General features: G+C 52.1%; 12 protein-coding genes and 1 non-coding gene across 13 annotated transcripts; 8 read left to right on the plus strand and 5 right to left on the minus strand.

The window, feature by feature from the left end:
- Positions 1-265: 265 nt before the first annotated feature.
- On the plus strand, positions 266-3,817 carry SEPMUDRAFT_72390 (uncharacterized protein; the record flags this gene model as incomplete). Its single annotated transcript, XM_016909990.1, has 2 exons — positions 266-665; positions 719-3,817. The coding sequence occupies 2 exons, from the start codon at positions 266-268 to the stop codon at positions 3,739-3,741; spliced, it is 3,423 nt and encodes a 1,140-aa protein (XP_016757694.1). The 3' UTR covers positions 3,742-3,817.
- A 352-nt stretch (positions 3,818-4,169) lies between these two features.
- SEPMUDRAFT_151545 (Metallo-dependent phosphatase) lies at positions 4,170-6,359 on the plus strand. The gene is made up of 4 exons (XM_016906883.1): positions 4,170-5,173; positions 5,228-5,300; positions 5,359-5,802; positions 5,925-6,359. Exons 1-3 carry the CDS (start codon positions 4,300-4,302, stop codon positions 5,429-5,431), a joined length of 1,020 nt encoding a protein of 339 aa, XP_016757695.1. The 5' UTR covers positions 4,170-4,299; the 3' UTR covers positions 5,432-5,802; positions 5,925-6,359.
- On the minus strand, positions 5,901-6,395 carry SEPMUDRAFT_111034 (ribonuclease H1 small subunit; the record flags this gene model as incomplete). The annotated part of the gene is made up of 1 exon (XM_016900892.1): positions 5,901-6,395. One exon carries the CDS (start codon positions 6,393-6,395, stop codon positions 5,901-5,903), a length of 495 nt encoding a protein of 164 aa, XP_016757696.1.
- A 1,369-nt stretch (positions 6,396-7,764) lies between these two features.
- Positions 7,765-9,806, plus strand: SEPMUDRAFT_151546 (cyclopropane-fatty-acyl-phospholipid synthase). Its single transcript, XM_016906884.1, has one exon. It carries the CDS (start codon positions 8,173-8,175, stop codon positions 9,595-9,597), a length of 1,425 nt encoding a protein of 474 aa, XP_016757697.1. The 5' UTR covers positions 7,765-8,172; the 3' UTR covers positions 9,598-9,806.
- A 451-nt stretch (positions 9,807-10,257) lies between these two features.
- Positions 10,258-10,361, minus strand: SEPMUDRAFT_t70. Its single transcript has one exon. It is a non-coding gene; the product is annotated as a tRNA-Gln (tRNA).
- Positions 10,362-10,709: 348 nt separating this feature from the next.
- SEPMUDRAFT_151548 (uncharacterized protein) lies at positions 10,710-12,697 on the plus strand. The gene is made up of 3 exons (XM_016906885.1): positions 10,710-11,069; positions 11,256-12,450; positions 12,508-12,697. The coding sequence occupies exons 1-2, from the start codon at positions 10,753-10,755 to the stop codon at positions 11,650-11,652; spliced, it is 714 nt and encodes a 237-aa protein (XP_016757698.1). The 5' UTR covers positions 10,710-10,752; the 3' UTR covers positions 11,653-12,450; positions 12,508-12,697.
- Positions 12,092-12,622, minus strand: SEPMUDRAFT_144365 (UPF0057-domain-containing protein; the record flags this gene model as incomplete). Its single annotated transcript, XM_016903073.1, has 2 exons — positions 12,092-12,450; positions 12,508-12,622. 2 exons carry the CDS (start codon positions 12,620-12,622, stop codon positions 12,092-12,094), a joined length of 474 nt encoding a protein of 157 aa, XP_016757699.1.
- Positions 12,698-12,878: 181 nt separating the features above from the next.
- SEPMUDRAFT_166241 (uncharacterized protein) lies at positions 12,879-14,810 on the plus strand (the record flags this gene model as incomplete). The annotated part of the gene is made up of 1 exon (XM_016908211.1): positions 12,879-14,810. The coding sequence occupies one exon, from the start codon at positions 12,879-12,881 to the stop codon at positions 13,836-13,838; it is 960 nt and encodes a 319-aa protein (XP_016757700.1). The 3' UTR covers positions 13,839-14,810.
- Positions 14,811-15,041: 231 nt separating this feature from the next.
- SEPMUDRAFT_151549 (uncharacterized protein) lies at positions 15,042-16,638 on the minus strand. Its single transcript, XM_016906886.1, has 3 exons — positions 16,526-16,638; positions 15,925-16,311; positions 15,042-15,870 (listed from the first exon to the last, which is right to left on the minus strand). Exons 1-3 carry the CDS (start codon positions 16,570-16,572, stop codon positions 15,084-15,086), a joined length of 1,221 nt encoding a protein of 406 aa, XP_016757701.1. The 5' UTR covers positions 16,573-16,638; the 3' UTR covers positions 15,042-15,083.
- A 1,900-nt stretch (positions 16,639-18,538) lies between these two features.
- On the plus strand, positions 18,539-21,991 carry SEPMUDRAFT_166243 (AEX-3 domain protein). The gene is made up of 2 exons (XM_016908212.1): positions 18,539-19,120; positions 19,180-21,991. The coding sequence occupies exons 1-2, from the start codon at positions 18,734-18,736 to the stop codon at positions 21,637-21,639; spliced, it is 2,847 nt and encodes a 948-aa protein (XP_016757702.1). The 5' UTR covers positions 18,539-18,733; the 3' UTR covers positions 21,640-21,991.
- A 229-nt stretch (positions 21,992-22,220) lies between these two features.
- Positions 22,221-23,565, plus strand: SEPMUDRAFT_51439 (uncharacterized protein; the record flags this gene model as incomplete). The annotated part of the gene is made up of 4 exons (XM_016909190.1): positions 22,221-22,534; positions 22,588-22,709; positions 22,766-23,167; positions 23,237-23,565. 4 exons carry the CDS (start codon positions 22,221-22,223, stop codon positions 23,563-23,565), a joined length of 1,167 nt encoding a protein of 388 aa, XP_016757703.1.
- Positions 23,566-23,656: 91 nt separating this feature from the next.
- On the minus strand, positions 23,657-24,860 carry SEPMUDRAFT_166244 (Exonuc_X-T-domain-containing protein; the record flags this gene model as incomplete). Its single annotated transcript, XM_016908213.1, has 3 exons — positions 24,607-24,860; positions 23,867-24,513; positions 23,657-23,695 (listed from the first exon to the last, which is right to left on the minus strand). Exons 1-3 carry the CDS (start codon positions 24,830-24,832, stop codon positions 23,657-23,659), a joined length of 912 nt encoding a protein of 303 aa, XP_016757704.1. The 5' UTR covers positions 24,833-24,860.
- Positions 24,861-25,079: 219 nt separating this feature from the next.
- Positions 25,080-26,950, plus strand: SEPMUDRAFT_151552 (histone acetyltransferase). The gene is made up of 3 exons (XM_016906887.1): positions 25,080-25,196; positions 25,276-25,303; positions 25,419-26,950. The coding sequence occupies exons 1-3, from the start codon at positions 25,111-25,113 to the stop codon at positions 26,853-26,855; spliced, it is 1,551 nt and encodes a 516-aa protein (XP_016757705.1). The 5' UTR covers positions 25,080-25,110; the 3' UTR covers positions 26,856-26,950.
- The last annotated feature ends 279 nt before the right edge of the window (positions 26,951-27,229 follow it).

The raw sequence follows: 27,229 nt of genomic DNA on the forward strand, positions 1-27,229 counted from the left end.
GGTGAAATATGAAAGGCAGGACACGGGTGCAGTCATCAGTTTTGCCACTTGTCGAGCCTGAGGCGCGAGGCTTGCGGCACTAGAACCAGAATAGAACCTGTGGAACCAGCTACCTATCTCTCCAACCTTTGCCTGCCCTTCCTTGCCCATCTCTCTTGACCACGACCAACACGCCACACGCACTCGCAAGCCCACTCGCGCCGCCCTTGACTGAACCGTTACTGGCTCAGTCCCCAGAGAACCCGCCACCACCACCATACGTTTTATGCTTCCAGAGCCTACACCACTTGCAACAGCCACAATCCAGAGTTCTATCGAGCAAAATTCGCCGACTTCCCAACATGGCTTTCTCCACGACGACCAACCCGCAGTCGCTCTGTCACCAGCCAATGCAGAGACGACTAGCGGAGAAGAGCAGTCAGCGCTTGACGCTGCGCTCGCAGCATCATTGCAGGAAAGAGCAGAAGACGGCGCAGTCAGCGCGAGCTCTGTCAAGCGGTTGAGCGCGAGGGCTACGCCTTCGCCGCCGGCGCGCAATCGAGTCTTGGAATATGAACAAGCGTCTACACCGCCTGTCAGGAAGAGAGAAGGACCTGCATTTGAGGTCATCAAGAAACCTCGAAATCCCGGGGACAAGAGCTCTCCTATTCAGGACCTCCCAAATGGTAAGTGATTGGGACCACAGCATATGCCAGATGGGCCTCACTGATTAGTGCAGAGGTCCTGACCCACGCTTTGGCCCGACTTGCTCCCAACGATCTTGCATGCGTCTCGCTTGTCTCAAAGCGCTTTCACAGCCTAGTTACAGGACCTCACGCGTGGCGAACAGCGTTCTCACATTTCTTCCCCGGGTCAGATTCTATCAATTGCGATCTACTTGAAAATGACAGCGATTCTCAGGCTGTGGTCAAGTCCGAGAGGCGTGCTTTTACGCGTCTTACGCCTTTGGCATCATGGCGAAGCGAGTACATTATGCGAACAAGGCTGCTGCGATCCTTGTCTCGCGGTAAGCCGATGCAGGCGGCCAATTCCCATGCCACTCGAACCCAAACCGTTGCTCCGACCGTCATGTACAATTCGCAGCTCTACACTACCATTAACCATATTCACGCCACATTCGGATCTGTGACAAACAAAAAGCTGCCCCGCTTTGCGCATGGAGCGGACGAGTTTGGGACTGCTACCAGTAGCGATCCCAACGCTGCGAAAGTTGATAGCTGGGGTCTCACAGATCCGCAAATTTTTCCACAGTTCGCCGATCGGTTTCCAGGGGATGCGCAATATGGGCTCGGTCCTGGCGAGGTGGTGGGACTGCCCAACTCTATGGACGTCAGTCAGCCGTATGGCATGATTGTTGGTGAAGGCGCCCCTGGAGGCATGGTCTATTACCGTTCTACCGAGGAAATGCGCGGCCGCTTTTTGACTCCTACTTCTGCGGTGACTGCCCATGAGCTTGGAATCCCGAGGATTGCATCGAACAATGAAGCCGTCACTGCAGTGTGGATCGCGAAATCTGCTGCTGTTCCCAGTCTCACAGACGGCCTGATCGGGCTCTTCTCTGGATCTTCACTTGGTGTGCTCACGGCATATAGCCTTGGTGCCTCAAGCAGTGGCAGCACTCGTAATCAGAGATACAGTCGTGGCGAAACGACGGCTCGCTGGGTGCTTAGTCCTGGTGTGCCAATCATTCAGATCGCCGTCGACAACGAGCACACCTTGAATCGCATGGCACAGAACCGAATATGGGTTGTTGTGCTGAACGCTCTGGGTGAAGTTTTCTATCTGACCAAATCTCCCAAGCGGCCGCATCTCGACCGTGGTTCCCGACTCGATGACGAGGCTATTGAGCGGATGGCATGGCAGACTGGGCGCACTGTTTATTGGAACACCGTCGAACCAAGCAGACGTATTGCTAAAGTGGACCCGTACGCCGATGGGAGCGTCGATGGTAGCTACTCGCCGCGCTCTTCTTGGAATGGCATGTGCCTGAGCACTGGTCAAATCTCAGCTGAGACCCAAGAAATTGAGGCCTTCATGCGACGCAAGCCCAAAGACTTTCAGCGCTTATGCGCGGGCTGGGACATGCGCCGCGTGCTTGAGGTCGACTTTGCTGGTGATGACGGCAATAATGCGGGCGAGAACATCGTGGTATTCGGATGCGCAAGGGAGGAAGGCAGTATTGCCAGCGTGAGGCGCTACAGTCGTCTTCGCGTTCAAGACCGTGCTGCCTCGCAAACGGTTCCGCCACCAAACCTGACTTCTGCCATCACAGAGGCCTCCACGCCGCCATCTATGTTTGGTGGTTCCCCATCGCCCATCACAAACCCTGCTACGGGCCTTTCTCTGGGGCTGCTGAGCACCTCTCTTGCCCACGATGAGTTTGATGGAGCTACCACACCTAGGCCCATGGCTGAAGAGTGGCGGACTACCGATTATTCCATGGGCGGGATCAAGCATGTCGAGATTTTAGCCACGACAATTGATCGATCGACCTTCGCTACCCAAACCGCTTCCGAAGACCCCCTACTTGGCTTCTCCGGCAGATCTGCAGCCTCGTCGCCTTCATACACGCCGATGATAGCTCCCGACTCTGCTGTATCTTCATCAGACGTACCGGGTCAGCGTGCTCGTATGTTCGCCATTGGCACCAAACTTGGCACTGTTATCGTATGGGATATGCGTGCCTCTATTGCACGATCAGTGGACACGACGAACACCATTGATCCATCTCGCATCATACATACGGATTCCCCTGAAATATCTTGCCTAGCCCTCTCCTCTTTGTGCCTTGTGCATGGCGGGAATGATGGTCTCGTGCAAGCTTGGGACGTGCTCGCATCGGAAGTGCAGCCTATCCGTACGCTTAACTCAAAGTTCTCTTCCCGGGCGCGTCGCAGGCTGCTCCAAGCTCAGGCTAGTCCTCAAGGTGTTGGCATCAATCTGTTCGCGGCAGGCGCCATCTATCTCGACCCAGATCCCACCATACTACGCGGTATTGTGTCTCTTGGCACGCACTTGCTGTACTGGGCTTATAGCTCCTCTGCTGCAGACCAATACAAGTCGAACAAACGCCGGCTTCGCCGATCCGAACGAGGAAGCAATGCGGCCACGGAGCGCTTTTCAGGCGCCATGCGTAGCAACCTCAACAACTACATCGAGTCCGAGAAGTTCGAGCTTCATCGTGAGAAGGAGCAACGTAACAAGGAGTCCCAACGGATCGCTGGTCGTTTTGGCACAGATCTACTTGATGGAAGTGAAGAAGAGATGATTGCTTATGCTGCAATGTTGAGTCAAGAAGCATTTGAGCGAGACCATGCTCGTCGAGCTTCTGATACCAGTGTCTCGAACAGTATCGCAGCTAGTAGCGTTGATCGCAGCGTCGCGGCTACTCCAGCGCAAAGCCCTTCTCCGCACCGGCCAACACCCAAAACGGAAGATGAGCTTGATGCAGACATTGCTGAAGCAATTCGGCAGAGCCTGGCCACCTCGCCGCCTGCGGGTTATGAAATTCCTATCAGACATGCGAAGCCGAAGAACAAGCGTGCACCATCTGCTCAAGAGTCTCCTAAGCCGTCGCCGGCATTGGCGGGCTCTAGTCAAGCAGCTGAACTGAGCGATCTGGACTTTGCCATTCAGTTAAGCCTGGCAGAAGAGCAGAGCAAGCAGGCTGCTGGCGATGAGGATGCGTTTCCAGGATTACCGGGGGCCAGTGGAAAGGGCAAAGGGAAGAAAGTGATGTGATGGTTTAATTGAGCATCGGCTTCCGAGTGTTGAGACGGGTATTGGGTTCGTAGGTAGGTAGGTACATGTAGTGTTGGGATGGAGATTCGCAGCTTTCCTCGCTTTCAGACATGCACATACCACAAACATGGTGTACTAGTTCATCCTCCCTCTGCGTCAAAGTGTCGAGTCTGTTTTCACGTGTTCCACTTCGAGTGTTGTGCTGCGCTTCCTCCTGGTGTCGCGTGTCTCTGGGAGCGCCAAGTCTCCAGTTCCTGCCTCTGACGAAACACTCTCTGTTCATTGTTTTGACCTCGCTGCATCATAGCACACAGCACCAGCACATATATTGCGCAAAGCCCGCTCATGACCTGAGAGCTCCACCACGCGATCGCCGAGCTGCTCTACCACGTGAACGTCACCGCCGCACCCTGAAATCGAGACGCCCTCGCCGCATTGCGCCCACTTCCACCACCCAACACCACTCCCCCCTCTCCCCGAAGGACCAGCTCCTCCTGTGTTTGATCACGACCCCTCGCCAGCTCCACTTACACCGCCGACCACATTGTGACCGCAACAATGGCGGAGGCTGCCGCATTGAGGCAGCAGCCCGCAATGGGCGACACAGCTATGGAGGATGCGGGCAAGATTGAGCATAGCTTGGGCACGCCCATCGACCCGCCGACGATACCAACCCTCGATGGCTGGATCGAGTCGCTCATGACCTGCAAACAGCTCGCTGAGGACGACGTCAGGCGGTTATGCGAGAAGGCGCGCGAAGTGCTTCAGGACGAGTCCAATGTGCAGCCTGTCAAATGCCCAGTCACAGTCTGCGGCGACATCCACGGCCAGTTCCACGACTTGATGGAGCTCTTCAAGATCGGTGGTCCCAATCCAGACACCAACTATCTCTTCATGGGCGACTACGTTGATCGTGGGTACTTTTCAGTGGAGACTGTCACGCTCCTGGTTGCGCTCAAGATCCGCTATCCCCAGCGCATCACTATTCTGCGTGGTAACCACGAGTCGAGACAAATCACTCAAGTATATGGCTTCTACGACGAGTGCCTCCGCAAGTACGGCAACGCCAACGTCTGGAAGTTCTTCACCGATCTGTTTGACTACCTCCCACTTACTGCTCTGATTGACAACCAGATCTTCTGCTTGCACGGGGGTCTTTCGCCGAGCATCGACACGCTAGACAACATTCGAGCACTTGACCGTATCCAGGAGGTGCCGCATGAAGGCCCCATGTGTGACCTACTCTGGTCGGATCCAGATGACAGATGCGGATGGGGTATCAGTCCCAGAGGTGCCGGCTATACGTTTGGACAGGACATAAGCGAAGCGTTCAACCACAATAACGGGCTCACTCTTGTGGCGAGAGCGCATCAACTGGTCATGGAAGGGTACAACTGGAGTCAGGACCGCAATGTGGTCACTATATTTTCAGGTGAGCGCGGAATAGAAGTCAAGTTTGCGAGGCACGTACTGACGCCAATACCAGCACCTAACTACTGCTACCGATGCGGTAATCAAGCCGCCATCATGGAGATTGATGAACATTTGAAGTATACGTTGTACGTATCTTCCCCTCAACGCCTGCGCTGTCCCTCTGGCTGACCTTTCCTTTTCTAGCCTGCAATTCGACCCATGCCCACGCGCTGGCGAGCCCATGGTCTCTCGCCGAACGCCAGATTACTTCTTGTAACATGCCCAATACCAGTGACAGACATGTGCTACGAAAAGAGGCGTTTCCGAAAAGCAGCAGCATTGCATGGGGCTATGGTGGGGGAGAGGGTGATGATTATGGCGGACACCATCGCCATCCTGGGGCTTCATGCATTCTCATCATAGAAAGAAAGAACGATAATATGAGCTCCTTGTGTCATCATATCCTCGTGTGAGCTCGTGAATATAAGCACTTTGTTTCCTACACTCTCTCTGCGTGAATCCCAAGTGCGTAGGTTGGGTACGTAGGCAGCTGTCTGTCATGCACGCATGCTTCCTCGCTTCGTCACTCGCACCATCGAGCTCCCATCACGTCGACGGTGTCCTGATACCTGTATCGTAAGCATGTACCTATGAGTGACCTCCATGTCAGCAGTTTTCCTTTTCTTTTCCTCTTCTCTGTCTTTCTTTTCTCTCCAGCATATATCACCAGATGTTGTAAGCAAAATTCAACGGACAAACGGATGACCTACACTCTCAGCAAACCCAATCCACTCCTCTATGCCCTTGACATATACATCTTCTCCCTCGGGAACTGCCTCGTGAGCCCATATCACGACTTGATCAAACGTCCCATTTGTCTCGAGAATTTTGACTTCTATTGGTAGTTGTATATCGTCATCTTCCTCATCTTGATCTTCCTCAATCTCATTTCTTCGTCCTTGTGGTTGTCCCTCTTGTTGTTGTGGTAATAACCTTCGCTCCGTCTTCTGCGCTACCACCCCGGTGTAATTTTCTGGTAGTTTGAGTTGTTTGGAGCGCAGTTTTCGGCCTCGAAAGTGGACTTCATGAGAATCGGAGTGGTGTTTGGGAGAGCGCGTTGGAAGTGGATTCCAGTGACGCTGGGAGGTTGGGATGGGTCCTGAGTGTGCGATTTTGCAGGGGAGGAGGTTTGGGATCAAGGCGGGTTGTTTGGAGGAGGAGGAGGGTTGGAGGGCGAGCATTTTTGTGGCAGTGGTGTGGTGTGTATAGTAGGTAGGCAAGTCAGGTAGGTATCTAGGTAGGTAAGGTACCTGGTAGGTATGGATTTGGGTGTTGAAGGAGTCAGGTAGGTACTGGGTACATGGAGACGTGAGAGACGCGTCGTATTCGCGTCTTTACGAAAATTAATTGTCACCACATCGGTGATTACATCTATGGATACTACTATACCTACGGTACCTATCTACCTTTTAACTGATACTTTACCCAGGTGACTGATTTCCTCGTTCACATACAGGTCCCGTCTTCACTTGGGTCGATTGGCAACTACACGTGAAGAGGTCACTATCACAGGAAGGAAGCATTCCACGTCCAACCAATTGCTATACCGAAGCCTCCCTGTAGTCGATCGGTCTGTACTATCTATTGGTCTCAGCTACATGACAATATCCTCAATATCAATGGCATCCTTCGATCTATTACTGACCATATCAGCTTTTTCGGGTTGCTGGCTCTCTAGTATGTAATCAACAGCTCCTGAAGATACAAGGACGAGCTAGGCCCAGCAGCTCACAATGGTATAACTCTCGTAATAACATCAATTCGTACTATTCATCAGAACCCGAGCTTCTCCCTGTCGAGATCAACATCGCAGTCCCACGTAATACATGTAGTCCTCGGTGCATACGATGACAAGACCAATACATGGTGACGATGGGACAGGGCTTGCTTGATACCACGGTTGGCTGTTTGCTGGCCTCTCTTCTCTTTACTATATGAGAGATTGTCTGTTGTCCTGCCATCTGCTAGATGTAATCGTTGGTATGCGGGCTACCACAGACATAGACACCATATCGTGGAGTGACTGGAGTCAGAGGCTATGAATAGTGAATACATGTATTGGATCGACAATGTCCCGTGAAACATCAATTTGCATCTGCCAAGACAGCTAGGATACCGATACCCCACCTGGAGGGCTGGACTGGAGCCCGGAGGAGTTCGAACACTCGCAACACATCGATCACAACTGCATACATGTAGCTATATATATGTGTGGATTCATATGAAAGCCAGATGCTATCAGACAGTCCACAATGGTTTGAATATATCACTTTTCCAACCAGCTGCCAGTCACACGCTCAATCATTCACACCTTGACAGATACAGATATCTACCTGGTAGGAGGTACTGTATGATCGGAAGAATGTGTAGGAGGTGGCATGGTGGCGCTACTAAACTCAAATGCATAGCAACCATTCCTCCTGCAGAAGTCAACGACGTCAGCGAATCAACAAACTCCAAAATGGAGAGGCGCACCTCAGATGAGCAACCCAGTCTTTGGCCAGCGGTGGAGCATTTTGGACGTCCCCGACCAGCTGCTGGACTTTACAATTTCCGCTCCGCATCGAGTGCTTGTTATGTCCGAACAATGTGTGCACCACTCTTCCGTTTCTTTGCTCTCTCCTCAACGTTTCTCTCGTATACCATAATTTTTGATTTTTGAGGGTATACATGGGCATGACTGTGATAAGAGGAAGCACAGGAAGAGCTAGGCGATTATAACAGGTTCGGCCAAGTCGCCAGATTGAAGCCGAAACAGTTGTCCTTGCAAGGTCCCAAAGATCATCAGATTTCCTGCGTAGACGGAAACCACTGAGCGCCTTCGCGATTGGGAAGAGCAGCAGCCTTTAGAGAACCGGGGACATTGGCCTTTGTGGGATTCGCCATTTGGCTCCGCAAAGCAAGGACATCTTTCGCAGCACTCATTCGGCCTGCCAGCACAAATTCGAGATTACAATCATGCTACAGAGCAGTGCGGCCGCATTGGCCTCATATGCCACTCCGTGGATCTACCCGCCACTCCTATCGATCGCTCGCAGTCAGATCATTAACCTTTTGAGGAACATACAGGTCGGGTCTCTGAAAATCACGGATACAGATGGCACAACTACAGTATGTGGATCGCCTAAAACCGCCAGCCTCGTTGACGAGAGCCAGGAGAAGAATGTGTATGCAAAGTCCCATTCAGAACTTATCGTACACCAGGACATGTTCTGGGTCCGGCTACTCCTCTTCGCAGATATGGGTCTGGCAGAATCTTACATGCTCGGGGAGGTTAGCTGTACGGATCTGACAGCATTTTTCAAACTGTTCATCAGCAACAAGAAATACCTGTCCAATGGCACAACCTTGAGCAGCAACATCATGGGCCGAATTTCGGGTCTGATCAGGAAAACAAACGATCTTACGAACGCGAAGCTGAATATCTCGGCTCACTACGACATCTCGAATGCCATGTTTGAGGCCTTCCTTAGCCCCGATATGACATATTCGTGTCCGATCTTCCTCGCCAAGTCTGACCCAATGTGCGCGCAGGAGACTCTGGAGCAGGCACAGTACCGCAAACTCAATCGCTTCATCAGGAACTGTAAGATCAAGAGCTCTGATCACGTTCTCGAGATTGGCACAGGCTGGGGGTCATTCGCGATTTTGGCAGTGGAGAAAACAGGTTGCAGAGTCACATCTCTGACCCTGTCTGAAGAGCAGAAGAAGCTTGCAGACGAACGTATAGCGGCAAAAGGCTTTAGCGATCGCATTCAGGTCTTGATATGCGACTATCGCTCGCTCCCCGTGCCCCAGAAAGAGGAGCAGAAGTACGACAAGGTCGTGTCGATTGAGATGCTGGAAGCTGTAGGAGCAGAATATTTGGAGACATACTTTCGTTGCATCGACCAGCTGCTGAAGAGCGAGGGAGGGGTGGCATGCTTCCAGTGCATCACGATACCAGAGAGCAGATACGCGGGCTATGCGAACTCAGACGACTTCATCAGACGCTACATCTTCCCCGGAGGACACCTGCCCACAATCACACAATTACTGGACAGCATTCGAGCGGGATCCAGCAACACGAGGAAAGGAGTCCAGCCACGCCTCATACCAGAATCCATTGAAAACATCGGTCCCCACTACGCGAAGACGTTGCGGCTGTGGAGACAGAATTTCATGCAGTCCTTCACGACTCGGATCAGACCAGCCCTGATGCTTGAATTTCAGGAACGCCAAGGAAGGAAAATGTCCGAAGAGGAAGTCGAGATCTTCAAGAAGAAATGGGAGTACTACTTTGCATACTGTGAAGCCGGCTTCGCAACCAAGACCCTCGGAGATGTCATTTTGACCGTCGGGCGAGAAGGTGCGATCGAGATGATGGAGGATGTGCCGTTGTAGTAGATTTTTTGTTTGCACCGTTCTGACAGGTCATATGATGAAAGATGGAAAGCTGTTGTCGTGAAAACGTCTTTTTTGAGCGTATACGCACACTGACTTATATCTCGTGGACCATTATTCGTTTTCTCTCTTTCCCAAGGCATCATCGGCAGATGGTATACATACCTACCTAGGTAGGTATCTAGATGTGTATGTATGTGGATGGCAACACCTACCTGGTCGTTTTGTTTTTTCCTTTGCGGCATTGCCTTTGTTCAGCGTTGAGCGAAGCGTGTGTTGAGTTTCATACATTCAGGTAGACATGGAGGACCACCACCGATATAGAGACAATCTAGATAGAATTGAGCAAAGTTTTTTATGCATACTCTCTCGGTCCATGTGTCCTGGGGCCGTAGGTTGATGCAAAAGAGGAATGAAAAAAAAAGAAGTTGGTCTGCGGCCGCAACGGAAACTTGAAGATTTCGAGTGTTCTTCACACGGCAGGCACATCGGCAGTCACACCATCAGATATGCCAAAATGCCATCATCTTCCAAAAGAAAAAAGGAAGAAAAAAAAGGAAAAAGAGGCAACCTTCACAAATTTTCAGAAAGAACCTTGGGTGTGTTTGTTGTTGTGTTATACATGACCAAAAAGGAACAAAAAGAAAATGTTCAGGAGAAAGGTCTTACCCGGATTCGAACCGGGGTAACCAGAAGTTTTTCGATATCAGTTCACTGTAGAACCTTCTCAAAATCTGGTATGCTAACCACTACATCATAAAACCCTGTTGCTGATTGGTGCAGGGGCAAATTTGGGCGTTTATATACCTCAATTTGTGACGCGTGCAGTTCCTCGGTAGCTCGCTCCAGCCTTTGGGCTTGGGGATGAGGGATTGTGAGTTGATTTGATTTGTTGTGTTGTGGATGTGAATGTGAGCGTATTGGAGGAGATTGGTAGGATGGGATGTGGTTTTTGGCATTATGTAGTTTTGATTGCCTACATGTACATATATGTATGTACCGTACATGTGTGTATGCATGTCGATGCAATGACGAGTTCTGTGTCACTTCAACTGACTTTTAGGTACGTCCGCACCCTCTCTTGTCCCCTCTCCTCCTCTGTGAAGACCAACAACCCTCTTCGCCATGCCCTAAACGCTCCTCCAGCAAGAGGCCATGCCTCGCCCTCCTGCCTCCCAATCAATTACCACATCACCTCTCAAATCCGCTCCCAGGGCTTTTCCCACTCCATCTCTCCATGATCAACACATCCGCATGTCCTACGAGATAGCTCGAGGCGAGCAAGGAGTTTTGACTTTCGAGCCCTACAAGTCCATTTTACTCCCTCATTGGCGATTCCGGAGCGTTGCGATTGCAGAAGAGTCTTCGAAGACGCTGAAGCGCGCATTCGATCATTATGTCGAGTGTGAGGATTTTGTGGGAAGTGATATGGCGAGGAAGTTTATACAGATGGGTATGACGAGGGCTCGTCGGTACGACTCCCACCTTTCTCCTATCCTCGTGATATGTTGGTTCTGTTTGCTTGTCTAGTCTGTCTGTCTTGTCTATCATTGTGTGAGAGAGACACAGAGGGAATCTCAGTGCGATCATCTCCGTGTGTTTTGTTTGGACGTGGTGTTTTCGTCTTATTGCCAGACTGACTAACACGACAGCCCCAGGTATGCGAATCATAAAGGCGGAAAGAAATACGAAAAATCATCACTCGAGCTCGAACGTGAACGCGCTGCGCAGTCAGGAGGCGAGGTTGGTAACCCCAATCACTCCAAGTTGAAACGTGTGGAGCTTCCCAAGAGCACTGGACATGCCGGTCGGGAGGACAAGCTAGCAGCCAGTGAGATTTTTAAGGCGCTGTGGCGAGAGTGCACGAGTGATGAGGCATATCTCAAGCTCAAAGGTGAGTGGCAGAAGGAGAAGAAGGAGTGGTTGAAGGCGGGAGGTAAGGTTCAGAAGGATGATGGGATTTGGAAGGGATATGAGCATGATGGGGGGAGAAAGGTCGCCGTGAAGGAAGAGAAGGACATCGACAGTATAAACGGGAAAACAAGAACCGGATAATATCATGAGATGAGCATTAAGAAAGAGAAGATGAAAGTGACTGGTGAGGGATTACGGACCGGTTGAGGTCGATGAATGGATTCGAGTATCTGGCTGTCGTATGCACATCGCGACTTCTTGACGAGCGAGCATACATGTATGTATGGTGTTGCAAAGATCATTAGACACACAAGGCGGTAGCCGTGCGCATCTCTCAAAGCCGCAAAGTGAGCTGAACTTGGAGAACTTTCCTCGTGGTGCTCCAAGCGGTTTCCAGTCTCAGCACATTTCTGAAAACTGTGTTATACTTCATGCATCATCATCATAACTTCCTAGGAATATTTACGTCTGGTAGTTCTCTTTCCGCGCTTTATGCGCACCAGAAGCTCTTTCGTATTCAAAACGCCTCCCTTGTAAATGTATGGCTTTCCCATTCCATGATTCATCGTGACATCAGCATCTAAGGTCGTTGGATCTTATTGTCTCCCGTCGCTTGTTGGTACGATGGCGGTGGCGCATCTTCCTCGCCACTAGGACCTGCTTGTGAAGAAGAAGGATGCACAGCAGCTGCCCCTGGGTGTGGTTGCGGTTTCGTCTGTTGTTGGGCGAACTGCGCATTTGGTGCGCTCGCATTTACAGTGCCATAGCTTTGTCCTCCTTGTCCCTGCGGTGCATACTGTGGCTGCCCGTTCGTTTGAACATAGTAATATGTCACTGTGCCACGCTCGGCGTCCTGCTGGGCCACTCGCTCGTATGTCGGATCGGGCGTGATCGCGATGATGTACCAAGCATGTAGGAGGCCTGGGAGGTATGCGAGACCTGGAAGAACATCAGTACAGTATTCAGAGGAACAGAAGTTGCTTGTATGGAACATACAGCAGAGAAGGATATTGATCAGACTGTCAGCGCTGCAAAGGCCACGCTTGACCCAGACTGCGAGCGGCGGGAACAGGATCGCGATGAGGCCCAGGAGGATGTCGCTTCCGCACATGGTCGAGAGCTGTGCGAGTGCGTGTGCTGAGGGGAAAGTTCGTCGCGGTTTGTCTGAGGACGAGGTGAAAGCAGTTCCAATAGTGTCCGATGGAAGTGGATGTTGCTGAACATTTAATGTCGCCGCCTGGAAGGGTCTCGTGATTGCTGCGCCCACCCCGCCGTGAACCGTGAGGTGGCGTCGGTCATTCACCCGACTTCCGACGTCAACTTGCTTCACAAAAGCCAAGACAAACAAAAGATTTATTCTCATCACAATGCAGGCCGATCGCCGCCGCATCAACGCTCCAGCAGGAGGCACAGCCCCTCCAGTCTTCTCACTCCCTAGGGATACCCAAATTACCAAGCCTACTCGCTCGAGGAAACCTGACGAACACCGGAAGATATTCCTGCGCACTGGCGTCGTGCCTTCAGCGAGCGGAAGTGCATATTATGAGATTTCACCTCATGTCTCGGAAGCTTCTAAGCAGTTCAGTACGCCCTTATCCTCAAATCTGAAGATCTCATGCACAGTCCATGGCCCACGACCTCTCCCCAGAAATGCGGCATTCAGTCCGAACCTCCTACTCTCAACCCATGTAAAATTTGCGCCGTTTGCTACGCGAGTACGGAGAGGATATGTTCGAGACGCGAGTGAGCGAGATTTGGGCGTGCATCTTGAGACTGCATTACGGGGTGTAATTATTGGAGAGAGGTGGCCTAAGGCTGGATGTGAAGTTGTTATCACTGTGCTCGAAGGCGAGGAGGATGGGTTCTGGGCGGATGCGAGTGAAGGAGGGAAAGCTGGCGGTTGGGGAATGATGAGTGTGTTGGCTGGATGCATCACGGTGGCGAGTGCGGCGCTTTGCGATGCCGGAATCGATTGCGTCGATCTTGTATCTGGAGGTGTGGCAGCGCTGGTCAAGACTGAAAGCGGCGGCGAGGAGTACCTGCTGGATCCTTCACCTCCTGAGCAGGACATCAAGGCTGCTTGTGTGGTGGGTTATCTGCAGTCAAGGGACGAAATCACTGAGATGTGGATGAAAGGGGATTCAGGAGCAGAGAGTGAGACTCTGATCGATAGTGCCGTCAAAGCCGCTACTTTGACGAGGACCGTGCTTGCGGATGCAGTCAGAGAGGCTACTGAGCTTAAGCTAAGCAAGATGCCAGAGGTCGCGGACAGTGCACCAAACGCAGCTGCACAGGAAAAGCGCAAGGACGTACTCATGAGTGGATGAAGACGCGGACGACCTGGAGGTATCACCACGCCTGGATCTAGCAGACGCGAAGTAGACATTGCGTCCTGTTCAAAGTAGAATCACGGGAGAGGCCGAATAGGCATGTCAACAGCGTCGCACGACTCTGGTCGACTTGTTCCGAGCACGAGGAGACAACCAGTAGGACCCAATGCAACTTGTAAGTTGAGCTTGCACTGGCAATTTGGGTTTGCCCCCGAATTCCTTCGACGCAATATTGATAGGCTCTTCATCTCAACATTCCATACCTGTAAACGCAGCTATGATCAACGTACAGAAAGTGAGCAGGACTGGCGGTCTCCCAAAGACGCTCACAACAGACACCACTTTCTTTCACCCTGTCAAGCCCGCCTCGGGAACGCCTCTGAGTTACAAAGAGACGCGGGCAACGGCAAGGAGATGATTTCTTGTGCCTGCGACAAGGAAAAGAGGTGAAGGTCGAAGACTTTTCCAGCATGTGCGAAACGAAGTCTGCGTGTGACAATCCAGATACTGCCGCGATCAGCCCAAGATCGCAGCCGCTGAGCCAACGAATACTACTACCTACTAGGTAGGCAGATGTCTTCCGCCTCTATCAATCAATTGCCACTGCGATCTCCAGAGAGGAGGGTATTGCCGCGATTGGCCGTGGCTGGCACGGTCTCTGGCAAAAAGAGAACGCCAATCTTCGGCTCTTTTCTCTCGAGCTGAGGTGTCAGATCATCTCGAGGTGTTGCGCCTGGTCTAGACCTTGATTCCTCGACCTCTGCGACTTAGCACGCACGTTTCTTTTGCCTATCGAAGCTCGGGCCCATACTCTGAGAGTCAGGTGAATGATGTGCTGCGTCTTCTCTGGGGGGCTGGGGAGAAAAGAATTGAGATGATGATACGTTCGAGATAATACCTTACCTATGCAATGGAATATCTATCGGACAATTAGGTAGGGCTTTAGGCCAAATCAGCTCCGTATACACCGATTCTTATTTGGGATTTTTGTTTTTCTTTTGTTCCTTTTTCTTTATTGTTTATCGTATCACATGTGCACACTCCATACGCGAGACTCGCCCAAAGCTTGAAAACTGCCTCTTCTTCCCTCTGCCTCGTGATATACGACATCGTTCTCAATTCTGATGCACATCCCTCTGGGAATTGAATAAGAAAAAAAAAGGAGGCCATGAATGCCATGCATTTCTACAAGGTAATAAGCTGCTATTCATCTACGGAACAAATCCATATTTCTTTCTCAGTCTATTGTCTAGTCATATCTCGCTTCAACACATTGAGAATGCTATTCGCATCCAAAGGCACACTTGGTCTGGCAGAAGAAGCTTGTGCTTGAGCGCTTCTCACACGCTGGAAAGCACCCTTTTCTTCAGCGCTCGCTACAGCTTCCCTCAACTCCTGTTTTTCACTTTTCTGGAGCTGCAAATATGTGCTCTCCAGCATGTATTCTGGTGGGAGCGACGTGGGCTCATGCGGCAACACGTAAATGGTCGGAAATTCTAGCACGGTTCGGTCCCGAAGACAACTTGTGAGAGTAGCCTGTCTATTGAGAGAAATCAGGACTTTCTCTTTCGAGGTTGTTCCTGGTTTCAGCAGATAGAAATGTAGACAAGGATCAACGGTTTCTTCGTTTTCGCGCGATTCTGCGATCGTGGCTGGTCCTTGCAGGCTCGGCTGGGTGGAGCTTGTGTCGCTTTTACTTTCTGTCGGAACTTGATGTTCATCGGCATCCTGATGAGGAGAGTCACCAGCCGGTAAGATTTCGGAACCTGTAGTCGTTTCGATGGCGTCTGGGACGGCCTCTGGTTCCTCTGCTGTTGATGCCTCCTTGGATGCTGCCTGTTTGGCCTTTCGTCTGCGCTTCGAGGCATCACGAGGCGTTTCGCCTGGCTTGCGTTTCATGGCGTTGGACTGCTCTATTTGTTTGAGCGCATAGAGATCGACGATCGTACTGTTGTGCCGGCAGCTATCGGATATGTCCTTGTTCCCATCGGAATCGATCCATTCCACCGTCCACAAGATCAGGTGTCGCCTGAGGCCAAGTGTTAGCGCAGGCCAGCATCGAAGTGAGGGAGCAACTGCTTACTTGGTGTATCGTGTCTGATTGGCCTTTTGCCGGGACATGCCATTTGGAGCTTGACGGATATCAATGCGATTCTCGACATAATACTTGCGCAAAGCGCTGTCAGGATGTCGTGCCTGTGCTAGTGACTTGGTGGCAGCTCTGCCGACAACATCCACGCCGCGCTCTTCGCGCTCTCGATTCGCCACATCAATACTTCGCTCCACGCCCTTGAGGTAGTTGTAGTCTCGATCTATACCAGCAGGCGTTGCCCATTGCGATCTCTTCAGGTATTCGGCTGGGTCCCGAACGCCGTTGCAGGCGGCACGTTGCTTGTGCTTTTGCGTACACGGGAGAGAGCATGTCTTGGTCTGGCATCTCGGACAGCGATACTTGGGTGTATTCTCATAACTGTAGCAGTCAGCATACTGTAGTGCCACAAGAGGTCCGACGCTGTCGCATGCAAACGATTTGCCACATCAGATGGCATGGCCCCAGTCTTGCCACGGCCTGGAAGCCCAACGCGCAGGTACAGCCACGCCACGCCACGCCACCCCGGGGGCAGACGCAGAGTAGGTGGTGGACTGAATCGTGTGCAAGGGAGAAAGCGAGATTTCGAGCCTACCAAATGCTGCACAAGTCCGTCAGGAGCGCCGCGTCGGGCATCGTCATTAGACTACCGGTGGCTGTCAAGATGTTGCTCTGTTCAGTGGTGGGCTTTTACTGGACCCTTTTTTCTTTTGCAGATCGTGGGTGCTTTGTAGCTCCTCTCGGAATATCTTGACTCGAATTTGAGCTTCGTGAAGATTCAGCGGACGGCACGGCAAATCACGGCTTGCCGAGCCCGAGGACATGAACGGGAAGATGCATACTGTACAGGTACTCAGGCACTGTAGGTTTGAACCGGATGGGCGATCGGCAGGTTCTATGACGGCTTTCAATTAGAACTACCTCTCCTACATGTACTTCCAGTCATCTCCTGCGACGTTGGACAGAGGCACCGTCATGTCGCCCCAGGAGTCAGGTCGTCACTCCCAGTCACTCGTCACTCGTCACTCGTCACTCATCACTCTTCCGCACGTCTCCGATTTCATCAACGCTGCGACAGCGACCAGGTCATTCTGATTTTGCCAAAATGGATAGATCAAATGGTGGAAGGTTGTGTTTCATATTGTGGACTTCGGCTTCGAGCAAGGTACAAGATGGACTAGAACTATTCTAGTGCTATTGGCTTCGGGACTCACCTGGTGCCGTCGCCACACCACCATAAATTGTCTTTTCCCTGCTCGCTCGTGCAGTGTACCTGATCGCCCGCACCGGCCCGCCGATCGCGACTGAGCCAATTACATGTGGCCAACCCATTCGATAGACATATTCTGTGTATTGTTATTACTTGACTGAGTCACCCCTCAGAGTCCCGCACAAAAAGCGCTGAGGCATTGCATTGTCGAGCTCGCTCGTACTTGTATACCCAACCATGGAGACGACGGGTACTGCTGTACCAGATGATACGTGATGAGACAGTCTGACAGGTGTAATAACCTGCCACTACGGATATTGAGGCCTACAACCCACTCCGGAGCCGATCCGAAACGGGCAGACTGGGACAGCTCTTGCTTGTAGCTCTTGTCTTGCTTGCACGTGGAAGAGTGTGCATGGTGCATCCATAGCGTGAAACCAAGTCTCGCCGCAGTCTATCTGTGGCGGGCTTGCGGCCCCTCGCGCGTCCAACAGCAAACCGTTCATTGTCACGGCCTGCAGAGGAGGGACGGTAGGTACATAGTGGTGATTGTTGCCCGAACGGCGGGCGACGGGCCATGTATAATACATGTACCTCTATGATGTATCCGTGGGCAATGGGCATGGCGGCAGCAGCTACATGTACTACAACGGGAGCTACCTCTTACTAGTAGGTAGCGATGTAAGTACTCCTCTTAGTGGGGAGTCCAGAAGGAGGGTGCCGAAAGAGCAACAGTCCCCCTGCCTTGTGCAGACAGACGCTCGACCAGCAGTGGATGTGAATGTGGGTGTACCGTGTACCGTGTACCGTGAACCGTGTGGGTGTGGGTTGAATCGCGTTTGCTGGTTTGTCACATCCCAAATCTGGGAATGCTGCGCTGCTTCTGCTCTGCGGTTTGCTCTGCTCTGCATTGCTCGTCTCCGCGGTGGCACATGCAGTGCTCTTGGTGATCGCCGCCATCCAGAGCATTCGCTGCCATTATCCACAGTGCATCCATACCTGTAGCCAACACCGTGCTCGTTCTGATGCTCACGGTACGCACATGATCATTGACGATGAGACTTTTCGTCTTCTCCTCATCCACCGTACAAGTCCGCCATCATGAACACGAAATTGGGTGTATTGTCTATTCGCTTGTTCTCGAATCAGCGAATGGCAGAAGATGTGCATCCCTGCAGAACCTCTCACACGCTTATTTGGTTTACTGGCTCTAGTCCGTATCCGGTAGACGAGGTACAGGGTTCCGGTATAATAGCTTTCGACCTGCTGGCCCCAGGAGAGTCCGAGCAGCTCCTGTGTTAGTGCAACTGTTTCGTGCCGTTTCTTCTCTCTCATCCTCCTAATAACTTGCTACCCCGACTACCTGCCTGCCTGGCCTATCGACGGGCAGCGTTCGTCGTCGTCGTCGGCAGCAGCCTTCCTTCCTTCGTTTGAACACATGCTGTGCCACGTTTGACCATTGTGTGGCAGCAAGTACTACCCACGCCGCGAGTCCACCAACTACCTAATTCTCCAGGAGGCCTGATCGTCCAGAACGAGCACAAACGCGTACGGAATCAGCTCAGCAGCGGTCAATTCCTCCCATTGCTCATCATGGCGCCCTCTTCCTCTTTCACATCCAATGTCATGTCGCGGTCACGCTCCGGGGAGTCTGCTCGACCTCCGACTCGCGACGACGCCAACCTCGAAATCCCGAACCGCACCTCGTCGTTGCACTCGCGCATCGCCGCGCCGATACCTAGCCAGATGCCTCAGCAGAAGACTGGCACTCGTGCCCCGAAGACATTGACCCATGCCTACATGGTGTGTGGTGTGGGACGGGAGCCATCGCAATGGGTGAAGGCACCAATCCCAGCCCAGGGAAAGATTGGCCACATGAAAGGTGCCGTTGGCCAATTCTGGCTTCCTGAGATTCTGGGAAGCAGCCCGAGATTGGAGCAGGACAATGAGATCGCTAGGTCTCTTCACTCCGCAATGAGGGTAAGTTTGGACGCACACAGGTGTCGTTACCCATCTCATTCCAAGCTGACAGGATGTAGGCGTGTTTTCCACATGACGTAGAAATATGCACAGGATCAAGTCAGCCACACTGCGTGCACCATGCATTCGTCCTACAGCAGGATTCTTCGCACACTCTTTATGGCATCGCGTTGCGTGTCTGGTCGCGCGCTGACGAGAAGCGTGCTGAGACCATCCGCGATCTTCGCAAGCGCACTGAACCGGACTACTATGATACTCCAGGTGAAACTTACTGGATCCCGTACTGCCTCTCGTTCTTGTCCAGATACCCGTTGTATAACCTCCTTGGGGACTACCTCCGTGGCATGTGGATTCACTGGAACAAGGCGACCAATCTCTTCCACGCCGAGGAGGTGTCACGCATCCTGAGCTTTCCAGCTCCGCGATTGAATGATTTGGTTCGCATTGACATGAAGGACTATGCACTGTGTTACCAGTTTCCTTCGTCGCCAACCGGCTTCCAAAACTTTGCTATGTGGCCGCTGTTCAGCTGCCTGTCCATTCCCAACATTGTTGGCGTTCTGGAGGCTGCAGTTTCGCCTACGAGACGAATTATTTTCATCTCACATTACACAGCCATGCTGACTGTCGCAACGGAGACCGTTCGCTACATGGTTCGTGTCTACGAATGGAGTGGCCTCTACGTCCCCGTCGTTCACGCCCGCCACGCCAAGGAACTTGTTCAGGAGCCCGGTCCATATATACTCGGAATGACCGCCGAATGTCGCACATTGTTCACTGCTCCATCAGACGCCCTGGTCGTCGACCTCGATCGGAATTTCGTATTAACGTCCAGCCCCCCAAATGCTTGGAGTGCTAGACAACGCTCGAAGCTGATTACTCGATTGACACAAGGGCTCAATGGTGATGTCGTACCCTCTGGTGTCCCTCAACACCTGCGCTCGGCATACGGAGGCGGCAAGCTCATTCCAGCTGGCCAAATCATCGTCATGCGAGGTGAGGTCGAGAGTGTGCAAGATCCAGTGTGGTGGAACCAGGACCAGATCATGAGGGTCATGGACCACGCATGTGAGAAGCTGGGCAGGAACACTGGTCTGAAGTCTGTCTTCGGTGGATCTCAGAAGAAGCCATTGATGACCAAAGTCTCCATGAGGCATTTGAACGAGATTGTGCGCGAGCGCAATCAATACTCGCGCGATGCTATGGAAGCCTGGCAAGATTTCATCAACCTCAAGGGACGTATGGACACCGAACTTGCCAAGGTCACAAAACGTAACAACTTCTTGGTCGAGGAACTGGAAAGCTGGAAGCAGCAATTCTTGAAGTTCCAGGCCTTTGCCGAGCAACTCACCAAGGAGACCAATGAGCTTAAGGTCAAGATAGAAGGCCATAAACGCGAGAACCGCCGTCTAACAAGCATGATCGACCAACAGAAGGACGACACTGCCAGACTTACGGTGCGCTTGTCTGGAACCGAGAAACAGAGAGACGATGCTCTAGAGGCACTCGTTCTTCAGCAAGAGATTGCAGAAGAGTTGGAGCGGGAGCGCAAGAGGAACAAGAAGGATTTGTCTGCCCTGCAGCACACAAATACCACTTTACTTCGCCAGCGGGACGAAGCTCAACGTGTTGTGCTGCATCTTCGTGCGCTCATCGATGGACAAGCACACCACATGGAGCACATTGTCAAGTCGCTCAACGACTCGGAAACACATGGCGAATTTATGGATGCGGAGGAGCAGATCGAATCGCCAGTCAAGGAGGTTGCGAAGGACGACGTAGAGGCTGGTGCCACAAAGGTACCCGCCTCACAAGTTTCGTCGAGGGCAAGCACGCGCATGTCGCAGTATCGCAATGATGGTGAGGACCTTTCTTCGTTCCGGCAGCCTCGTTATTCGAGCATTTCCAAACGATTGTCAGGGCTCAGCATGACTGAAGTTGCAGATCGTCACCTCCGTGATAAAACGGATGCAATCGCCTACATCATCCGCAACATCTCCGAGCAGTGCGCTGCTGCTGTCGAGGGTCTTGACCTCGCTCGCCGTGCCGATACCACCAGCAGCGATGGTGGTGATGAAGATCACAGATCCGAGTCTGGCAAGAAGAGAGGGAAGCGACCAGTAAAGCACCTCGCCCCCGAGTCTGAGAATGGCGATCTCTCAAGCAATAACTCCGAGTCGGACTATGGCGACAACCGAAGTGAGGGCACTAGCAGCTACTTGCACCCCAAGAGGACGTCTGGTACATCCTCAGCAGTGCCACCGACGCCGGATCTTGTGCACGACCGCAGCTCTACGAGCATGAGCGTCAACAGCGAAAGTACAGCTGCTACGCCCAACCGATCCAGCCTGCAGAGCGTGTACAAAAACCACGCTGATACTATTCCGGAAGTGCCCACACATATCATGGAGCATGATTCTGATGGTGGCCACCAGCTCGAGGAGATCGCTGAGGAGCCAGTCTCCAAATATGCGACACGTGGCCTCGAGCACCATCACGGTCCACTCGAGCGGGCGTGACTCTCCGGTGGCAGACGTCGCTCGTATGGTCGGTTTCCGGTCCTGTCCATACGTACCAGTTTTGATGGCGCGGGATTTTGAGTGAGAAAGAAAGAACGACTGTCTTTGACAGGACGCGAGATGCTATGTGTGCTTTTCAACAGACGCGATCTATGGCTTTGCTATTTGAGATACTCCCTTTTGCCATCTGATTTAATGTAACTCTTTCACGGCCGCGATGGACTATGTTATGCCCATTCATTCGGGTGGGTGTTTGACGAGGAGCACGGGCACATGGTGCAAGATATTTACAGCGACATTCAGGCGTCTATTTTATATGTATTGAAGCTCATGTAGCTGGTTCCAAAGCTGGTAGCCGCTTTGCGCGCTCTTCTCAAGACCCGTTTTCCACGAATGTAGACTGCGCAGGAGCCGGACATGTTAGTGCCTCCCCCCGATAGGAGGAAGGTAAGGTACCTGGGAGGTAGGTACGTTGGCATGGAAGGCACATTGCGGTCTGAGCAAATCTCGCCGCCCCGGTCACCGATACCTTACTACCTGTACTCCAGAACAAACCCATCCACGAGTGGCGGCACAGTGCAATGGATTCCACCCTGCTCTGCAACGACCTCAAGTGTCGTTCCCTCTGCCCCGACCAAGCCGTGGTAACGACCTGCAGCCACATCTTCTGCATTCCTTGTGCTGGCCGTCTTGGTCTCACCGAACCGAGAGATGGCCAGCGCATATGCCCAGCGTGTTCGACTCATCTCGTCAATCCAGATGATGCTGTCATCACCAGCCTGAACCCCACAGAAGACTACAAGACGAGCATTCTCAGCGGCCTCAGTCCTACAATTATCATGGAATGCGCGGGCCGTGGCCTGGCCTTTTGGGCGTACCAGATGGTCCAGGAAATGTGGGAGTCGAGGAAGGTGTGGGACGATGAGATATCCGCTGATGCGATGGCAGTACCTTTCAAGACTATCTGGCTCGCAGCCTTACCGAAAGGTACGCACTTCTTGATTCGCAGCGCACTGAGTCGGATCGTGCGCTGAAGGAGGAGAATGATCGCATCCTTAAATCGCTCAAAGGTACCGTAGCCATTTTGTGTTCACACGTATGTGCCGCTTCTGACATTCTGCTATAGCGGTCAATCAGGAAAACCGAGAACTTGTCGACAAGACCAATCGTCTCCAGCACTCGTTGCAAGAGAAGAACAAGAACATGCAGCAAATGCAAGCCCTTTATAACAAGCTGAAGTACCAGCAGCAAGCCGGGACTCTCGAAATTGCTGCTGATCAGGGCGCCGAAGATATCCTCATGCAAGCTGGGTCTCAACAGCAACCTCAGCATCGCATTTCCACGCAGCGTCCTGATGGCCAGAGTCAGCATCATCATCAGCATCAGCCACGCGTCCACGGTGGCAGCAACGGTAGCGGCGGCAGCGGGGAACGTCGTCAACAGCGCACGCACTCTTGGCCGCAAGGTGATCAGCAAGCCTATTCTCACCAGAATGCTGGAATGATGTACCAACATGGTCCCAGCTATCGTCCTGGAGTTGATACATCTCGTAAGTTTTGCACCTGTCCCCAGGCGCAACCGCACTGACTCTATCCAGACAGCTTGCCTGTTCCACCGGGCTCTTCGACCAACCGCCAGCGTCTGCCACAGGCCTACAATCGTCCCGCTTTTGGTGCCTACAATCAGAGTCTGCTTGGAGGCAATCTAGGACCTGGTATGGACAATGACGCGCTACGGACAGGTACACCACTGCGAGGACGGTATGGCAGTATGACGCACGGCCCTGGCAACAGCTCTAACAATGGCTTCGGAATGAGCGCAGGAATGCGCGTTGGTCGGCCTCAAGGTGGTGCTGCTGCCATGGGTCGTGCGGGTATGGGCACAAATCGAACTGGTGGGGGTTATGGTGGTGTCACGATGCGTTGATGGTTTCGGGGGTGGTCAAGCACATGCAGCAAGCATGATTATATAGGGTATGAAGGTCAGGAATAGTCCTTGATCGCGTAAAAGAGAGGTGCTACTTCCTCTTCGTCCGCTTCTTCTTCTTAGTCTTCTTCTTCTTACTCGTCTGCGCCAACTTGCCTGCTTTACTCGCTTCCTTCGATAGCGCGTCTTCGAGTTCTTCTCCCGATAACAGATCAAGATCGTCGTCATCCTCCTCGTCCTCCTCGTCATGCTCCTCGTCATCTTCCACATCAGGTGTATCCTCCTTCACCTTCTCCTTCACCGCCAGCACCTTCTTCTGCCCAAACTGCCTCCGATTCTCCTCTTCAAACCCCTTCTTCTCCTTTTGGAACAACAACATGGTCGCTCTCGCATCCTCCACAGACGAGTGTTCTCCCCCTTGAATCTCCAATCCTAATTCACTCCTCGCCAACTTCCGCAACGCCGGCGCCCGGCCTTTACTCTCGACCCGAAATTTGGCATATCGTGCCGTATCCCGCACATCCCGTTTCGGATGACTGAGCATCAACGCACTCAAATCATTGCGTATAGCATGTCCCACTAAAATCCTCCCTTCCATCAATTTCGCCACGTCTTGCTGCACTTGTGCAAACGTTCGCGCATACCCGGCTTTCATGTGGTGTGGTAAGATTCCTGAGACGTGGGTTCGGTAGTCTTCGATGCGTGTTTTCGGTGGGGCTTGGACGTACGAGTCGTAGATTTGTTCGCCGTGGAAATTTACGAGCGAGACTCGCGCGAGGATGTTGTCGAGATGGGGTGGGGGGCCTGTGCCGACCATTTCGCAGTCGAGAGCGATGTATTTGCCGATTTTGTGGGTCGGGTGCAGGCCGCCATTGATGATCTCGTCGGCGGAAGAGGAGGCTCGTTTCGGAGTTGGGGGTTTGGTGCTGCTGCTGGTCGTGCCGTAGGCTGCGGTGATGTCGGATGGAGAAATGTCGTGGTCGTTGACGAGGTCGTCGGCTGCTGCTGCTGCTTTACCAACAGCAGATGTAGACATGATACCGCCCATCTTGCGCCGCTTGCTTCCTAGCGATGTGCCGTTGGCAGAGTTGAAGTCGAATTTGGTCTTCTTGAAGCCGTTGTTGTTGTTGCGCTGTTTCTTCTCGGGCAATCTTTTGCGCTTCACGCCATTGCTGGTGCTTTGCCCATTTGCCTTCTTCTCAGCCTGTAGTCGCTGCTGGAGGATTTTCCAATTGCTTCCAATTGTTGTCGGGTCAGGTCCTGACATGGCTTCCTCACCCTACATCATTTGCGACAACAAACAGTCGGGAGTGTTTTTTCTTGGGGAGAAGTAGTCGAGTACCTAGGTACCTAGGTAGGTAGGTAGTGGAAAAAATACTAGCGCCAGAGGATAATAGAAACGCCGATATCCGTTGCTGTGGCGGTGCAGCACGACGACGAGCCTCCCGCCGCTCTCGGATTTGGTATCATTTTCATCGTCAAAACAGTCCACCTTCATCGATCAATTTACGGAATTTGCAGGGTCAGTTCGTCGTCTGCTCCACGATGGCGCGTGACGATTTGAAAAGTGGTGGAAATGGTGGTGACGATGTCAAGGCCGAACGCGGCATGGCGACGTTGTCGACCTTGAGGTATGGCTGCAGGACCAGCGAGAATGATTCAACATGTTGTCGGCGATGTGATGTGCTGATGATACCTTTCGTTGCGCAGAATCGGGACGAAGGCAATGGTTGAAAAGGTTAGTTGTTGAGCGGATATCACAGCCTGGGTGTATACATGCGGATCTCGATCATATTGTACTCAACGTGTTACATTTCAGAGTGGCTGCATGCTAACTGAGGTGTTGGCTTCAGGATGGCGAAAAACGAAAGGCTGAAATTCTGTCTATGCAAACGAGAAAAGGCCATCCGACTTTTTATGTTCACTATCAGGACTTCAATAAACGTCTGGATGAATGGGTACCCGCAGAACGATTTGATCTATCACAAGAAGTCGAATGGCCGATACCTGAAAAGGCTGAAAAGTCGAAGCAAAAGACAGCTCAGTCAAAATCCCAGACCACCAAGAACGAGAATGCGAAGAATACCAAAGTCGGTCAGAAACGTCCTCGAAGCGGCACTGCGACCCGGGACGCTTCGGAAGCGCCTTCGGACCTGGGAGCAAAGCTCAGCATTCAACGTACGGGTGGTGGCAAGGAGAACCGAGACCCTAATGTTGCAGTGCTGACCGAGGACGTGGATGGTACACCGCAGCCAGATGACGAGTCCGCTGTAGATCTGGTTGACATGCAGGAAGCTGCCGCTGCAGCGAAAGCCGTTCCCGAAACCGTACCATATTCTCGAGAAGAGGAGATTGAAAAGCTGCGCACGGGAGGCAGTATGACGCAGAACCAAACCGAGATCAGTCGAGTGCGAAATTTGGACAAACTACAGATGGGAATGCACGAGATTGAGCCGTGGTATTTCTCCCCATATCCAGCCGAGTTCACTGATTGCGATATGGTCTACATCTGCGAGTTCTGCCTATCCTACTTTGGTAGTCAATTTCAGTTCGGTCGCCACCGCAAGAAGTGTCAGCTCAAACATCCGCCCGGGAACGAAATCTATCGGGATGATAACGTCTCCTTTTTCGAAATCGACGGGCGCAGACAACGAACCTGGTGTCGCAATCTCTGTCTGTTATCCAAACTCTTCCTCGATCATAAGACATTGTACTACGACGTGGATCCTTTCCTCTTCTACTGCATGACCACGCGCGACGAACATGGTCACCATCTCATCGGTTACTTTTCCAAAGAAAAAGAATCTGCAGAAGGCTACAATGTCGCATGTATCCTAACCCTCCCACAATGGCAACGAAAAGGCTACGGAGCTCTCCTCATCCAATTCTCCTACGAGCTCTCCAAAATCGAAGCCAAACTCGGTTCTCCCGAAAAGCCGCTCTCCGATCTCGGACTTCTAGGCTATCGGGCCTACTGGCAAGAAGTCATCGTCGACCTCTTACTCGAACGCGAAGCCGAAGCAGGCGGCTCCGGCGGCATGGCCTCGATCGAAGACATTGGCATGTCCCTTGCCATGACCACCAACGACGTCTTGCATACTTTGCAAAACTTGAACATGCTGCGATATATGAACAAGAACCATGTCATTGTACTCCCCGACAGCGTCTTGGCCGCGAGAGATGCTCGAAAAGAAAAAGAAAAAATCAAGGGAAAGAGAGTCATTGATCCTGAGAGATTGATTTGGAGACCTCCTGTGTTTACTGCTAGTGCGAGGACTTGGGCGTGGTAGAAATGAACAAGTACGAAAGAGAAAAAAAAAGAAGAATTGAATCGGGTTTCTGGATGTACGCGATACGACCTTGGGGGGAAAAAGAAAAAGAAGAAAACGCCGCACCAAGTATGTTGCTGCTGCTGTTGCTGCTGTGTATGATAAGAAAGGTCCGGTACCTTAAGGCATGAAGGGTTTGATTTTGTAGCGCATTGAAGGAGGAATAGGCGTTTTTTTGCCTTTTTTTCCAGAGAGAGAGAGAGAGAGAGAGAGAGAGAGAGAGAGAGAGAGAGAGAAGGATATACCCCCCAGGCCCCCCACAAGGCATAATTGAATTTTTTGTTGTTCATCATCATCCCTGGAAATATTTCCGGTCTTCTCGGTTTCATTCACCT

The sequence above is a fragment of the Sphaerulina musiva genome (assembly GCF_000320565.1).
Source record: "Sphaerulina musiva SO2202 unplaced genomic scaffold SEPMUscaffold_10, whole genome shotgun sequence".
NCBI classification, from domain to species: Eukaryota; Fungi; Ascomycota; class Dothideomycetes; order Mycosphaerellales; family Mycosphaerellaceae; genus Sphaerulina; species Sphaerulina musiva.